Source organism: Vanellus vanellus (assembly GCF_965231255.1).
Source record: "Vanellus vanellus genome assembly, chromosome: 2".
In the NCBI taxonomy this organism is placed as follows: domain Eukaryota; kingdom Metazoa; phylum Chordata; class Aves; order Charadriiformes; family Charadriidae; genus Vanellus; species Vanellus vanellus.
Window position 1 is genome coordinate 98,812,154 of NC_138906.1, and position 16,924 is coordinate 98,829,077.

Consider the following 16,924-nt stretch of genomic DNA (forward strand, 5'->3'; position numbering starts at 1 on the left):
TCATACACTAATATACATCTTTTACAGACATTAATTTTAATGATAACGTATCTTTTAATTAAAAGTGCAATTTTTTTAAATGGGTGGCTGATACCCTGCAGCGTCTATGGAGTTCCATACAGTATCTTTCCAAATCTAATATTTTTTTTAATCTCGACATGTTGATCTAAAAAAATCTGATGTCTATATATGATTATTTCCTGTTGTAAAGAATCTAGTCCTAAATGATCAACTATTTATTTCTAAAATACACCTCAAAATTCATGTCAACTGTATCAGGTTTATAGGTTTTGGTACTTCACTATTTTGCTCAACATTTCTGTGTTCCAGACAGAGTTTTAAATTTCTTATACTATGTAGCACAGGTGATTACAGAGCCAGTGTAATGTTGCAATGAACATCTTTATATATATCAACATCTTATATATCTTTTTATATATATATAACAACACCAAATCTGAAGTTAAAACTAAGTCTGAGTAATACAATTAAGAAAAAGAAGACATTACCTGTTTCTTTGAGGGATTTTTTTCCTCTAACTAAACTTTATAAATATTAGAATAATATCATTGACTACTCTTCACTAAGAGCTGTGTCCATCACAAAGAGAAAAAGATCACCCATCTCTGGGTGATCAGTTGAAAGACCAGTCCTGCACAGAGCAGACGACCAATAGCCTTCTGAACCCTGAAATGCAAGGTAAGAAATTCCTTAATAGTACCTGTTACTTCTGTGTAGGCAGAGGAAAACATCTGCAACTAACACACAGTTGCTGTTACTGCATTTGGTACCAAATCCACTTATGTTCCACACATGCTTCCTCTTTGACATCAATTCTTTAGATAACAGCTTGTTTGGATAACTACTGCTGACTTGAAATCGACATGAAGCATTAAGGCTTTACATGGGCATATATACTCTTTTTTATAAAACAATTGTTGTGTAGTTGTGCAGTTCACTTCCCACACCACAGCTTCTTTTTATACCTTTTCCAGCTACTAGATGCATCTTCCCAGACATCTTCTAGCATTTCAAACTGTCCACCAGCAGCCTCCTTCAATAAATATAATTTTTTTTGCTTTATTTTCCCCGCAAATAAAAAAAACAATGTGTTTCACAAAATCAAATCACATTGTGACAGAGGGGCTACAGAGTACACAAACAGATTACCAGCCAGAGATCTCTCAGCTGCTGAGGAGAGAGTGAACAAGCCTTACACAGTGGTAGGAAGAGGAGCTCTCAGCTTTAGACACCAAAACAGGAGTTTTAGAAGATTTCTTCTCTGTTCAGGATGAGCTAAAGATGAGGTAACTCAGTGAGACTTATTCTCCAGCACAATTAGCAGCTCTTCTAGCTACTCCAGGATCTCCCAAATGAGACAACAAAAGCAGCCTCATCCTTCCCCTACACATTACTTGTACTGTCTTTGGCCAGGAGAGGTAAATGCTGGATTAACATATGGCAATCTCAGCACATGGGTGAGATCATTTTACCTTTCCAGGAGATGCTATCTCTCCCAGGACTGTAGCTGCCTAGCTTAATTCTGGCCAGCAATGGGTGGGTGGGTTTCAGGGAACTCACAATTAAGTATTACATCTGACCATAAAATGACACATGCCTTGCTTCTGGTTCAGTGTAGACTTTAGACAACAATGAATTAAACTTATCCTTCATTATCAAACTAGTTTTTAAACAGCATGCTAAGACTTGCATATTGCTAACTTACTCAAAGAACAGTATTGCTCAAAAAAGCTAACTATAAAAGGTTTTGCTGAACACATACAGTCACTTAACCTTCCCCAAGAAAAAGAAAAAAGAGATTAGAAAGAACAGATTCATCCATGGGTAAAACTTATTAATAATAGGAAATCGTCAGAAAGTAATATAAGCACAAGCAGAAGTGCAAGACAGCTACCAGATCAAACAGAAAACAAAACAAAACAAAAAAACTCTGGAGATGTAAAAAAAAAAAAAATCCTGCTACTTTAGGATTAAAAAATTACTCCAAATATTAAAAAAAAAAAAAAACACCAAACCCCAAAAAACCCTGAGACACATAGCCTGGTAGAATTTCTGGTTTGACAAGGCAAGCAAACTGGCATAGCAGTAGAGCAACCGAGGTCACGCCTACATTTGCCATGAGGAGGTGAGCAGAACTCTTCAGGCTCGCAGTACACTCATATTCACAAGTTTCATAAAATGTGAGCATCGACTACCTATCAACAAAATTATTCTGAGCTGACACACCAGAACCCATTTCCTAGTTCTGAAATTCAGCCAAAATACCAGATTATCCCAAATGTGACAAAATAGATAGGCTTTTCTGTTCTCACGGGACGGAGCTGACCTTTGCTAATCGAACCACTAAGGACTAACTGAAATGCACGGAGAAAACCTGTTTTTCCTGTTTTCCCACTTACAGGAAAACTCATGGTGCAAATAATTACTGGCAATATGAGTAAAGAAATCTTATTTTTGTGTAAAGTCAGATCTAATACCCATCTATTCCTTAACTGAACAATAGAGTAAGTTCTTGTACAGGTGACTACTTCATGAGACATCATTCAAGTTTCAAAGAAACGAAGGCCAATTCTGTTACTCAAAGCTTAGTTTGCCTTTCCTTTTTGTTTAACAGGCAAGCTACATTATTATCGTTAGTTGTATGTAATCAGTCACACATATCACAAATGTTCATACTACTAAGGTAAAACATGATTTGTCACATGACTGTTTGTTAAGTACGGGACAATGACCGATTTGACATTAAATGGGACAGTTTATCTTACCTCAGTTAATGCCTATCTCCAGTCAGCAGCCCTTAAAGAATACGTGATTGCTAATACACGCTGTTTTTTATTTGGGGGATGAGTATCCACTGCTTATCGCTCTTGGAAAGCTCCCACTGAAATGGACACAGCTATCTTAGAGGAAAATACCGGCACGCAACTGAAACTGGAAAGGTAGCTTGGGATTAAATGCTGCATTGCAAATCACATGTCAGCTTTTTCTTTTTTAAAACCATGATACACACTGAAGCTGATATTTTCTCTGCTATCATAAACATCACAGAAGCATATTCATCCCCATTACTTAAAAACAGAAGGTATAAACTCCCACTGATTTCTTTATCCATTTCTAAAGTGTAATTTACAATCCTACACTGCAGATAAGGGTACTCTACTCACAAGATTAAAGTCAAGGTCACATATTGTGCATAGGCTGCTGCCTGTGAAACAGGGATCTGTTTCACAGACTCTACGTATATTTTTAGAAGGGGCTGCTGTAGCCATCAGCTAACAGCTCCTGAATTACAAAAGTGAAGATGAACCTTGGCTTAAAACATAAAACTTAAGGCTTCTGTGCCAAAACAGACAGAACCCTGCTGATTTAAGAAAGCAGAGTAGTTCCTTTCATCCCTTCACAAAACCTGAAGGGGAAATCCCCAATACACGTAGTATGAGTCTAACTTTTCTTCTGATGAAGCCGAGCGTGAAACTCCCACAGACTTTGATAGGATCACAAGTAGAGCACCTTTGAAAAATCCTGGTTTTATAGTATGTCCTCCAGCAGCCAGTGTTCCTTACACACATCCGTTGTACCTTCTTCTCAACAGGCACTTGTGCAACTATTCATACTACAGCTACAACAGAAGCACTAGCACCATACAGGCAAACATTTATGACACAGAAAGGTTTCTGCCTTCCCTTAGTGGGTGCCACCAATTATCAGCAATCAGAAAAAAGAGAATACATTGATATGCAACACTTACTATTATCACATGCTACTTATAAGAAGATGACACTTCCAAAATTGAGCATTAGGCTTAATCCATGGATATCCAGATAGGGACTCCAAAAATTCTGTTCACATAAAAAGTGAGCAGCAAAATCTGGATTTTTATCCAACTTTAATGATGGAAAGATCTTTGAGGCATGCCCCAAGTAAACAGACAGAGCAAGACATTACTGTTAACTACCTAAAAATAGAGACCATTCTCTTTTTACCCACTGGAACTAGTTAAGATTTCTTTTTAGTAGAAGGGATTAAATTGGAGCACCTTTGTGCAGTAGGGAGACACCCAGCAGAGATCAGCCCCCTGAACAGCTACAGGTTCCTTAGTGAATCAGTGTTTGTATAATCAGGACTTGCCCACAAAGCTGACCCAAGGCCAAAAGAGATGTAAAACTTACTCCCCAACCTGCATGTTTTGGAAGGTCCCTGAAAATGCTCAAGTAGCTAAAAGCCTGAAAGCCCCACTAAATTTTGTAAGTCACTTTTTGTAAGGCCCCTTTACTTACTATTGCTGCTGCTAACCTGTATGTACATCAGCCACCTTTCCTTCACCTTATTTCAGCAAGGCAACAAAGACTTAGAGCTTTAAAATCAATTTTATAACATCAGCATCAGCATGTCAAGACCTTCAGCATGTGGGGATACAGCTACGTGGCTAAATAAAAGGAGACCAAGGAATAAGTGCAAGCAACGTACTTATCACCCACACTGCTCCTCTGTCAGTGGACCAGTCCAATGAAACTAGTCAGCTCTGAGACAAACTGACATATAAGGCAGGAGACGGCCTAGGAATCTGCCCCTGGACACATTTCATTCGGCACTACTGGCATCACTTGAAGGCATAAGTTCTTGACGAGAGGAGAGATGCTCCTGTTTTTCAGACAAGAATCCCAGCCAGGACACCACGGGTAAGTACAGCTATCAGTTAAGGACACTGATCTTCCTCACGGAGGTGACAAGCTTTCAAGACAAATGGATGACGATTTATAATAATGCGTTAAAATTCTGAAGGGGAAAACAAAGGGCAGAAGGAATTTGCAACCTAGGTCACCTTACCATACATTATTACATGATTTAAATTAGCCAATATTATGATGGATTCTATTTTATACCCTTTATTTGTTTTTGTTTATCTTTTTCTGGACATATTCTAAATTATCTATGTGACCTCCATTTGGGAACCCAGACTGGTCTACCAGACATCATTTATTAGCAGATACACTTTATTTCAAAAACTGGGGAGCCTCATGAGAAACAAGCCTGATTCTCAGGAGTTTTGAAAAGTCATCTGCTTAAATGTCTAAACAATGTTCCAGTAACAAAACACCCACTTTTCAGAATTTTGGCCTGAATTTAGGACAAGCAGTTTCTTGTTATCAAAATGTCACTGATGCAGCTACTATGACTAATACCAGACTGTGCAATTAACTTACTGAATCTTAAAGTTCCTCAAATTGCTGCTTGAAATTAAGTTTTTTTCACATCCCTCTAGAGGCAAAGTGTAACTCCATTCTTTACTAAACACCTGTGTGTGAGAAAGCCCGCTCTCGCATTCGATCACCAGGATTCAAAGAAATGACAAAAAGAAGCAGTAACACAAAACTCGTAACAGAAAGGGCAGCCTAAGTAACAGGTTCAGGACAGCCAAACTGATGTTATTTACTCTGCTCTGTACTTTTCCTCCCTCAAAGTATTTTGCAGTGCTAATACCACAGGCAATGATATCTCTTTCAGTAAAATAAATTATTGTAGACTATCCAGCACTGTTAGATTTGAAGTAATATGTGCAACAACATTTAATGCTGCGGGAGGGCAGATCTATATAACCCGCAAAAGTGCTTTACCAAGACTTGTGTAACCACAAACAGGGGAGAAGGAAAGGGAGAGAGGGGCAGAGGGGGAGAGGGGCGGGGAGAGGGGAGAAGGGATGGGGACGGGGGGGTAAGGGGAGAGGGCAAAGTCAGCCTCCAGGCCCCCGCTGCGTCGCTGAAGGAGCTGCGGGGAGGCGAGAAGAGGCCGGTCCTTTCTGCCGGCGGCCGCCCCCCCCCCCCCGCTCCCTCGCACCAGAAACTTCCCACCCGGGGACGGGGCGAGCCGGGGCCGGCCCGGGCCTCCCCCGCGCCCGGCCCGCCCCCACCGCCCTGCCCGCCCGCCCCTCACCCGCCCCTCGGGGCTGCGCCCGGCCTGCGGTACCTCGGAGCCGGGGGAACTCGCGCTCCCGGAGGCCGGGCAGGCCGCTGCCGTACCCGTACTGGTAGCCGGCGGGGCAGGCGGCCTGGAAGGCGCGGAAGGAGAGCAGCTCCCCCCGCGGCGTCCCGGCCATGCCGCGGGCTGCTAGGCGGGAAAGGGGGGAAGAGAAAGTCAAGACAAGAAACACCAAGCGCGACTGTTCCTCGGGCGGCGGAGCCTTCCCGCCGGCAGCGCTGCGGGCAGGCACTGCACTGCCACCGGCCCGGCCCGGCCCGGCCCGGCCGCCCCTTGCTCCTCCCGCCTCCCGCCCCCGGCCGCCGCCGCCTGCCCGCCCTGCCCCGGGAGCGGCGGCGGGGCCCGGGGTTGGAGCCGGGCAGGGCCGGCAGCGGTCGAGGACAGAAGAGGGAGGCGGCGGCGGCCTTGAGCCGGGCCTGGCCCGGCCCGGGCGGGGGGAGAACGGAGCTCCACCAGTGGGGTCGTTGGAAAGGGCCCCACTGTGCCGGGCCTGGCACCGCTCCGAGCAGGGACTTCTGCGGAGCAGAGCCATCTCCTGCCCAAGCTCCTCCTCCGGGCTTGGGCACCAGTGCGGGCACATGCTGAAATCCCACCGACCCCCAGTAGCCCCAGTCTGATGCAAAGTTTCCCGCAGCACAAGGACACGGGGTTTGGGTTCACAGAAACAAGCATGCTGCTGCTACAGCAGCAAACAATTTAAAACAAGGATAGCTCATGGAAATCTGTTTTCCCTAAAGTTTCCAAATTAAAAGCTCAAATTCGCCTCATTTCTTCTTTATGATGCCTCTTCCACTGCTGCTAATAGGCGATGGCAGTGGCTTTCTCACACCTTCCGTTTGGTGTATGATAGTCCTCCATCATGCTTAACCGGCTCTACTGGACATAGATGGCATGTGGTGAGTGTATAGGACCATGGTTGGCCAAAGTGGATTTGAGGTGGATTGAGAACTTGCTGAATGGCAGAGCTCAGAGAGTTGTGATAAGTAGCGCAGAGTCTAGTTGCAGGCCTGCAGCAAGCAGTGTTCTCCAGGGGTCGGTACTGGGTCCAGTCTTGTTCAATATATTCATCAGTGACCTGGATGAGGGCACAGAATGACCCTCAGCAAGTTGGCTGATGACACAAAACTGGGAGGAGTGGCTGACATGCTAGAAGGCTGTGCTGCTATTCAGCAAGACCTGGACAGGCTGGAGAGTTGGGCAGAGAGGAACCCTATGAAGTTCAACAAAGGCAAGTGTAGGGTCCTGCACCTGGGGAAGAATAACCCCCTGCACCGGTACAGGTTAGGGGTTGACCTGCTGGAGAGCAACTCTGCAGAGAAAGACCTGGGAGTCCTGGTGGACAACAAGTTGACCATGAGCCAGCAATGTGACCTTGTGGCCAACAAGGCCAATGGTCTTGGGTGCGTTAAAAAAAGCGTGGCCAGCAGGTCGAGGGAGGTTATCTTCCCCCTCTACTCTGCCCTGGTGAAGCCACATCTGGAGCACTCTGTCAAGTTCTGGGCCTCCCAGTTCAAGAAGGATAGGGAACTACAGGAGACAGTCCAATGGAAGGCTACAAAGATGATCAAGGGAATGGAGCACCTGTCTTATGAGGAAAGGCTGAGAGACCTGGGTCCATTTAGCCTGGAGAAGAGAAGACTGAAAGGGGATCTTGTCTATGCTTATAAATATCTAAAGGGTGAGTGTCAAGAGGATAGGGCCAGACTCTTTTCAGTGGTGCCCAGCGACAGGATAAGGCGCAATGGGTACAAGCTGAAATACAGGAAATTCCATCTGAACATGAGGAAGACTTCTTTACTTTGAGGGTGGCAGAGTGCTAGAACAGGCTGCCCAGAGAGATTGTGGAATTTCCTTCTCTAGAGATTTTTGAAACCTGCCTGGATGTGTTCCTGTTCATCCTGCTCTAGTTGAACCTGCTTTGCCAGGGGGGTTGGACTAGATGATCTCCAGAGGCCCCTTCCGACTCCAACCATTCTGGGAATCTGTGTGATTCTGTGAAAAGAGTAATGAGTGGTATGGGCTGGTTGTCAGGTGTAGAGTGAATGGCAGCCATTCATGTAAAAGCCTTTGCTTTGTAGGATAAACTATAACCATACACATACACAAAAAAATCAGCCAAAGGAATGGTTGGTTTGGTTTTTCTTTGGTTTTGGGTTGTTTTTGGTTTGTTTTTTTTTTTTAGGGGGGGGTGTTTTGGTTTGGCTTTCTTTCAAAAAAATATTTTTTCTGACATACGATTTGCAATGACTTTTTCTAGTCACAAGTCTGCAGAGAGTTAAATGAATGCATCTGAATTCTGGTAAGACAGACTCCTTAGTTAGATTGTTTGAAATACTATCAGTTGGTCATCACTGAACTGGTAAAATTACAAGAACAAATTTCAGCCCAAATTGAACCATAAAGATTTTCACTTATCACAGAATCACAGAGTTTCCTAGATTGGAAAAGACCTGTAAGATCATCTAGTCCAATCATTAACCTAACACTGACAAGCCCACCACTAAACCATGTCCCTGAGCGCTATATCTACACGGCCCTTAAATACCTCCAGGGATGGGGGCTCTACCACTGCCCTGTATAATGCATTCCAATGAAATGAAAAGGATGACCCTTTCAGTAAAGAAATTCTTCCTAATATCCAATCTAAACTTCCCTTGGCACAACTTCAAGCCATTTCCTCTTGTTCTATCACCTGTTACTTGACAGAACAGGTTGACTCCCACCTCTCTCAATGTCCTTTCAGATAGTTGTAGAGAGCTATAAGGTCTCCCCTGAGTCTCCTTTTCTCCAGGCTACACAACCCCAGTTCCCTCAGCTGCTCCCCATAAGACATGTGCTCCAGATCCCTCACCAGTTTCGTTGCCCTTCTTTGCACATGCTCCAGGGCCTCAATGTTCTTCCTGTGGTGAGGGGCCCAAAACTGAACACAGTACTCAAGATGTGGCCTCACCGGTGCCAAGTACAGGGGTAAAATCACCTCCCTGGTCCTACTGGCTACACTATTCCTGATACAGGCCAGGATGCTGTTGACCTTCTTGGCCACCTGGGCACACTGCTGGCTCATGTTCAGCTGGCTATCAGTCAACACCCCCAGGTTTCTCTCTGCTGAGCAGCTTTCCAGCCACTCCTCCCGAAGCATGTAGCATTGGCGGGGGTTGTTGTGGCCAAAGTGTAAGACCCAGCATTTGGCCTTATTGAAAGTCATACGGTTTGCCTTGGCCCATCGATCTAATCTGTCTAAATCCCTCTGCATGGCCTCCCTACCCTCAGGCAGATCAACACTTCCACCCACCTTGGTGTCATCTGCAAATTTACTGAGGGTGCACTTGATCCCCTCATCCAGATTATTGATAAAGATATTATCTTTAATAATATCTTTAATGTCTGCCCTTTGGAAGTCCAAGGTGGTAGTTCTACTGCCCCCCCTCCTTACCTCTCTAAGAATGGAGAACTCAATCATTTTGTGATTGCTGTGCCCTATTCAATCTCCCACCATCACATCACCCACCAGTCCTTCTCTGTTCACAAAGAGCAGGTCCAGCAGGGCACCTTCCCTGGTGGGTTCACTCACCAACTGAGTAAGGAAGTTGTCCTCAACATACTCTATGAACCTCTGGGACTGTTCCCTCTCTGCTGTGTTGTATTTCCAGCAGACATCTGGGAAGTTGAAGTCCCCCACAAGAACAATGGCAAACAATCGCAAGACTTCCAGCTGCTTGTAGAAAGTTTCATCTACCTCTCTATCCTGCTTGGGTAGTCTATAACAGACCCCACCACAACATCAGCCTCGTTGGCCTTCCCCCTGATTCTGAACCATAGTCACTCAACCGTATCATCGCTATGATTGACTTCTAAACATTCATAACAGTCCCTAACATACAGCGCCACCCCACCACCTCTCCTTGTTTGTCTGTCCTTTCTGAAGAGCTTGTAGCCATTGATTGCATCACTCCAGTCACACGAGGCATCCCACCACATTTCTGTGATGGCTACTATATCATAGCTTTCCTGGTGCAGCATGGCTTCTAGCTCCTCCTGTTTGTTGCCCATGCTACGTGATTAGCGTAGATGCACTTCAGTTGGGCTAATGTTCCCAACACTTTGTGGGTGGAAGCCCTAGTTCCTACCTGACTGATCTCAGGCTTTACCATGGTTCCTAACCCATCAATAACCCTTCCATCTTTACTGCCCCATGTATCTCCAGCCCCTACCTCCACTGAGACACAATAACAAGGGTCCTCACTAGTTCGCCATCCTGCAAATGCTGGCATGCTCCCCCTGGGCTTATTTCTAGCAGGCCCAATTAGATCCCCTTCCCCCTTCCAGTCTAGTTTAAAGCTCTTTCATAGAGCCCTGGTAATTCTTGCCCCAGGATCCTTTTCCCCTTCTGAGACAGGTGTACCCCATCTGTTGCCAGTAGGCCCGGTGCCATATACACGTCCCCGTGATCAAAAAAAAACTCCACCGCTGGCACCAGCCTCTGAGCCACATGTTAATCCATTCTGTCTTCCTGTTCCTTTCTCTCCTTACCCCTGAAGGGATTGAGGAAAAAACTACCTGTGCATCAGAACCTTCAACCTGTCATCCCAGTGCCCTGAAGTCCCTTTTAATTGCCTTAAGACTTCTGTCCACAACCTTTTCACTTCCAAATTGCATAACAAGCAGCGGGTAATAATCAATGCACTGTACCAGACCAGGGAGTTTCCTGGTGATGTCCCTGACACAGGCCCCAGGGAGGCAGCAGACCTCCCTGTGGGACAGATCTGGTCAGCATATGGGGCCCTCTGTTCCCTTTAGAAGGGAATCACCTACAACAATTACCCTCCTTTTCATTTTAACAGTAGAAGTCCTAATGCATGGGGCTGACTGGCTCACCCTTGTCAATCCCCTGGATGGGCCTTCCTCTGTGTCCTCATTCACCTTGCCCCTCAAGTTCCAGAGCCTCATACCTGTTGTGTAAGGGCAACTAGGAAGGTGAGGGAGGCTGAGGAGGGTTTCGCCTACCTCTCCGAGCAGGGACCTGTTTCCATTCCTCCCCATCTCTTCGGTCCCCTCCTGCCTGATGGCAAGAGGGGAGGGGATCCTCCATTCACTTGTGGAGCCTCAGTCTGCTCCCTTGGCCTCAGCATGTGGCTCCACCAATCTATCTCTCGCTCACACTCCCTGATAGTCCTTAACATTTCCACCTCCTCTTCCAGTTCTGCCACCACGCTGAGCAGATCATTCCCCTGCTCATAGCGCACACAGGTGTTGTCTTTGCTGCCCTCCAGCACAAGGGATGGGCTCAGGCACTCCCTGCAGCCAGAGACCTGCATGGCTGCATGTTTGTGTGGGAGCTGTGTGTTGCATTAAGGGGCAAAGTAGTTTGGCAGAAAATAAACCCCCTTGCGTTCTAACACTCCTCACCGAGAGGGGAGGCCAGGTGCGGCTAGGTTTAAGTTCTGAGTGATGTCCAATCCACCACTATCAGGCCAGATGCGTTTAATATATTAAACTGTTACGATTCTGGATACACTAATAGTGGACTGCACCTTCAGCCTAGTCATGCTCATGAACTAGCACGGCCGCTCTTTGGTCGCGTTTAATGACAAACCGAAATGACTAGCTGCTTAAATAGTGCAGTTTATTTAAGCAACAGATACACAAGTTCTTTTGGATTGCCGGTGATAGTGACTGTCTGCAAAGCACGTGCGAATACTAAAGATGTTAGTAATATAGCTTGGCTACAAATGCACTAAGCTATAAAACAACTCTATTATAGAGATTTCTCAGTTTCCCGGGGAAGCACTTGGTATAGCCAAGTGTTCAAATCTTACCCACAAGTGTCCTTACGGGGGGGAAGAGAGGCTCAGCCCATCGACTGACCCCAGAAGTCAAAGGCAGTCTTTGATGGAGTCCTCCTCGGCTTGATCACAATGGTGTCTTCCCTGATATTCCCCCTTTTTTGGGCTATTTTTGTACTATTTTTTACCTTCAAGGTGGAGTTTGAGTGACTCTAGTCATAAATACCTTTATTATAATTGGTGTAAAACTCTCTTGCCTCACATTTAAAGGTATAGTTTACAAAAAAATCAGACTCAAGGATGAGTGGTCACACCTTGGAGGCAGGTAGCCTTTGGGATGGAGGTGTGTTTTGGTATTATAATGACATTATAATGAGCAAAGTTCACACAAAGGACAGCATTTCGTCAAAATTTGACGAACTGTTGGCTCAGGGTAGTAAGCATGTAGCTTATCAGTTCCACAGGACCATCTCTTTCCCATATTTGCTGTATTATCACAGGGCTTGGCCATGGAATCTTCACCCCACTCCACTCCCCGTGTAGCTTTGCAAGCAATATTGTACAGGGAATTGCAGATATAGTGGATTCTTCACATAGCAGCTGGGGCTGTTTTCTATCCTAGAAACCTTTTGATTTTATACCTTTCCTTAATGTGTGAACAATGCTGTATTTTTGATCATTTTAGTAATTATTCCACCCTGTGTTTGGGTCACAACATGCCTTCTAGCAACAGCTTCTGGGCGAGTGGTAACCGTGGTTGGGTCCTCTTCCAGGAGGGCAATGACTACGGGTTTGCCTCTGGAAACAGGAGAGGGACCAGTTAGTACCAATCCATCTTACCTGTTGAGCTGGTGACGCTCTCAGCACCCTGCCCGCACGCCTCCTATGCAACAGATGCCTGTGTGCCACTCTGGCTCCGTGGGCTCTCTCCTGAGGGCTCCCGGGTGACAAGGCCCACACACGAAGCAACCTAAAATTTCAGAGCCACCAGAATTGAATGTGGATAGAAAAAGTACCTCACTGCCTCACCTCCTGCCTTCAGCGTACCTGCATTTTTAGCCTCAGTTTTAAGGAAATGAGGGCTTTGCAGAGAAGCAAGTAATTAATTCTTGAACTAGCTTGCCAGTTTAATCATGTGGGGAAGACGGCTAGAAAGCTTCCACATTTCACGAACTTCAGTGGTTAGATAGAGGAGAGGAGCCTCAATTAGTTTCCCCACTGAAGGAAAACTGGGGGAACTAACAGAGTTGGCGGAATGAAAAGTGGCACATTTCAGTCATCAAATCACTGTACGCTTTGTTTGACAGCCGTCAGGCAACCTGTGTAGCCAAGGTCTGGGAACAGCCACTGGGCATTGTCGTGGTTTGGCCTCAGCCAGCAACGAAGAACCACGCAGCCGCTCCCTGCCGAGCGGGACTGTGCTAGCCTGGATGAGAGAGGGGGAGCTGGAATAAAAGGGCACAAATCCATACTAAACCAGATTTTATTTGCCCTGCTCTTCACAGAACACAGGATTTTAAAATACTTTCAGAACAACAATCAAGAGCTTTTGTAATTTCTCTTGATGGGGCCAAAAGCAAGGAGGAAAGAAAAAGAGGAGGAAGGAAATGCAAAAATCCAAAGGTGACATCGTCACTGTAATCAATTTAGTTTAAAAATTTGAAGGTGTTCAGGAAATAGTAGGAGTTGCACACAAAACTGAAAATGCTTTTTGGGGAAAGTGATTTGTTTCATGTTTTTCACTTGGAAAATGTGGTTTCACCGCTATTAAAAAATTACAAACTAGTGTCTGATGCTACATCAGGTACAGCTTGACATTGCCAGCACATCCAGAGAAATTCTGTCTGCACGTTCACCTGAAAGTTTACATCACACCCCGTAGATGCCAGTGGTACATCGTCTGCACCTCTCTAGGAACTAAGTACATATACCATAACTTCATCATAAACTTTAACTAACAGGGGCTTGCTATATTACACAAATTACTCAGGAAGACAGCTTTGTGCAGTTTTCACTAAGCACGAAGGTCTTGTGTGTGAATTAAGCACTCTCAGGATGATCAAGGGACCTCAACTGGAAACTTGAATCCCAAGCTAGTTTTGATTTGCACAGGAGAAGGAGACCTGGGTCTTCTTTCCCTAACAGTTCTGAGAGATATACTTAGCAGGTACAGCACATGCCAAAATACATTTTTTGGCCTAGCTGATGATCTTAGCAAACGTGATTACCAAATGATCTATTCCTTATGCATTTACTTCCAGCTGAACAAAACACCTCTGTCGAAAAGAACAGTTGCCATCAAGTGGAGGAATGTTTTTAGCTGATCACCTGAAGTCACTTTTAAAAAAAAAAAAAACCAGAACCCTGCACCAAGTAACTTTTTTTAGTTTAATAATGTATACATTGCAATTTAGAAAGGCCTATCCCATCACTATGACTTTTTTTTTTTACTGCAAGTTGTGTAGAAAATACCTGCCATGGATTTTCCCTCATATTTCTAGCTTCCTGTTACCAATTTCCAGAGCAATTTATTTATATCGATCGCTATGTATAGTGCCTGCACCATTTTCATATATTGTGTATGTCAAATAGTTGTTTTCACTTTCATATTGAACCAAGACTATTTTTCCCCACCAAAACAGTACTTTTTCTTGATGATAGAATGCAGCTTTCTCATCTTACAATACATTCATTCTAAACATTTGATTTCCATTCACATTTTTATATAAAAATGTTTCCTCACAATCAAATTCCCTTTTTTTTTATAATTTTTTTCTCATGGTTGTGGAAGATCAGCCCTTTGGACGCAACACACATGTGGAGATAGTACTAATTGGGAATGTGCTGTGTTTGCGCATTGCATGTAATCTCGGGATGATCACAGATCCCTGAGGAGCTACCAGTTTCCAGTACACGGCTTAGTTTATCTTCATCCATCACGAAGGCCGACCAGAATCTTCTAAATAACAAGAGGCATTAAGGTCACTCTGAGTCAGAATAGAAGTTTTTGTGTTTGAAAACTAGCATAACTTGTAAAAACTAACTAGGTTTTACTGCTGCCTCTATTTGTGAGGTCAATGCTGGAGATTTCATGGAATTTCCATGGGAAACCATAACTTTTCCATCTGCACGTCGCAGATTCTTACTTCTAGAGTCTCTCTTCTCTGGTTATAAAATTAAGCCAAGGGATCAGTCCATGTAAACACATTAATTAAATGTCATCCAGTGGTGAACAGGTATTGCCTAGAGGGTCATGTTCACAAAGCTGTAAAGTGATAAAATGCTGTTAGCAAAAGTATCACTGTGCACATGCACTGGGCATGCATTAACCCCCCCACCCATGCACACAAATGCACAGTTGTGTGGGTTCTTTCCTTAATGAAGGTTCAGTAGCAGAAACAGCAATTTAACTTGTTCTTTCCAAGTAATCCAGGTAATCGAGTTAGTAGATTTCTTGATTAGTAAATGTTAATGTGTAACACTGCCATTCCTTGGAAAATGTTACAAAATAAGAAAGGGTGTTTTTTTTTAATCCCTTCTCTGCGCTGTCACAATGCTGCCTTTTTTCTCTCTAGCAACTATTCAAAAGCACTATAAGAAACAAGAAGAAATAGCATCTGCACAAATACTTTGCAAACAAATAAAAAACCGATATGCTTCTCTATAAAGGGGTTGTGCTGTCCTCTTGCAGCTATATAGCAGAGCAGTGGGACCACAGTGTTGGTTCATGAGGGTCTATCTCAATGCAAATAACAAACCATCATCATAATACAACTACTTGATGGTAGGGTATAGAGAAGGTGGTGCTTGATGGAAGGACCAAAGACAATGGACACAAGCTATATCAAGGGAAATTCTGGCTAGATATAATTAAAAAAAAAAAAAAATGTCCCATGAGAGTGGTAGAACACAGGAGCACTTTGCTCAAAGAGGCTGTGGTGGAGTCTCCATCCTTAGAGAGATTCAGAATACACCAGGACATGGTCCCTTCCAACCTCTGTGGTTCTATAATAATTAATTCTGATCATCAGCAAAATATTTCTAAGTAATTAATGTTTGACTGTTAGCACCAGCTCTCAAATAGCTTGGCAAACAAGAAAAGGTTGTCCCGGGGCAGGAGCATGGATTGCAAAAACTTTCTCTGCCCCCTCTAGCACATTTTGTGACTATATTTCTAGTACATCCTACCTCTATACAAACCAACTGAAGAGCGCTGAATAGGCACAGGATCTCTACCAGTTGCAAATATGCAGAAAAAGGGATCCTGGTAAAAGATAACAATTATGCCCCACCTGCCTCTCAGTTCCCTGCCCTTTTTGCCCTCCCGTTCCACTAACGCTTACCATTTCTTTGTAGCTTTGGTCTGTGTGTGCTACCCCCTTGCTCCTCCAGTCTATTTGCAGCACAGCTCCTCTTCTACATGTCTTTAAATTTGGCAAATCCTTGCCCACCAATGGTGAATCCTGAGACAGAGCCCCATCCCCTAAAAAAATAGCAGCTATCATGAGATGGGAAAGGAATCTCTTGGTGGCACAACTGGTGTGTTCTGCCCTGTTTCCGTACTTCTCTTCAGGCCTGTGTTTTTAAACTGTAAACTCTGGGACAGAAACGCTTTTTTCTACTTTTACTGAATGCATTTGTTCAGTGTTTGACGCAGTCAGTCCCTGTTCCAAAGCAACCCCCATTCCCCACCTTAGGTAGCAGGTGGTAAGCATCTAATGGCTTGAGGTCATAAGCACCGACGCTCAATATAAGTATTTAATTCCTGCAAGTGTTACTATTAAACTTTATGTTCAAAGGGTTTAACAGTTATTAAAATACGATTTATTGCAACAGCATGACAAAGCTTTGTGTTTCTAACGAGTATCCAGAAGTTCAAAGGAAGACTTGATCACATAAGCCTCTGCTTTCAAGAGGCTGATTGTGTTGCAAATATGACATGCACGAGTTTGACAAACAGTAGCTAGGCCATCTCTCATTAAGTCATTCTGGTTAAAGCAGATTTCAGTGGAAAGACATTTGCATGCACCCCTTTGTCACCCTTAAGAGTCAGGCAAGGGGCACTGGATGGACATGTGAGGAAGACTGAAGGAAACACAAAACTGAAAGTTATTTTAACAAGAAACACCAAACCTAATGTGTTT

At 44.3% G+C, this 16,924-nt stretch overlaps 1 protein-coding gene across 1 annotated transcript in view; it reads right to left on the reverse strand.

The window, feature by feature from the left end:
* MOCOS (molybdenum cofactor sulfurase) overlaps positions 1-6,115 on the reverse strand; it is a gene marked incomplete at its 5' end in the record, with an annotated part of 232,069 nt that extends 225,954 nt beyond the window's left edge. Inside the window, one exon of the mRNA XM_082479909.1 lies at positions 5,986-6,115. Coding sequence (XP_082336035.1) covers positions 5,986-6,115 — 130 coding nt within the window. The remainder of the gene's footprint in view (positions 1-5,985) is intronic.
* Between the last annotated feature and the right edge of the window lie 10,809 nt (positions 6,116-16,924).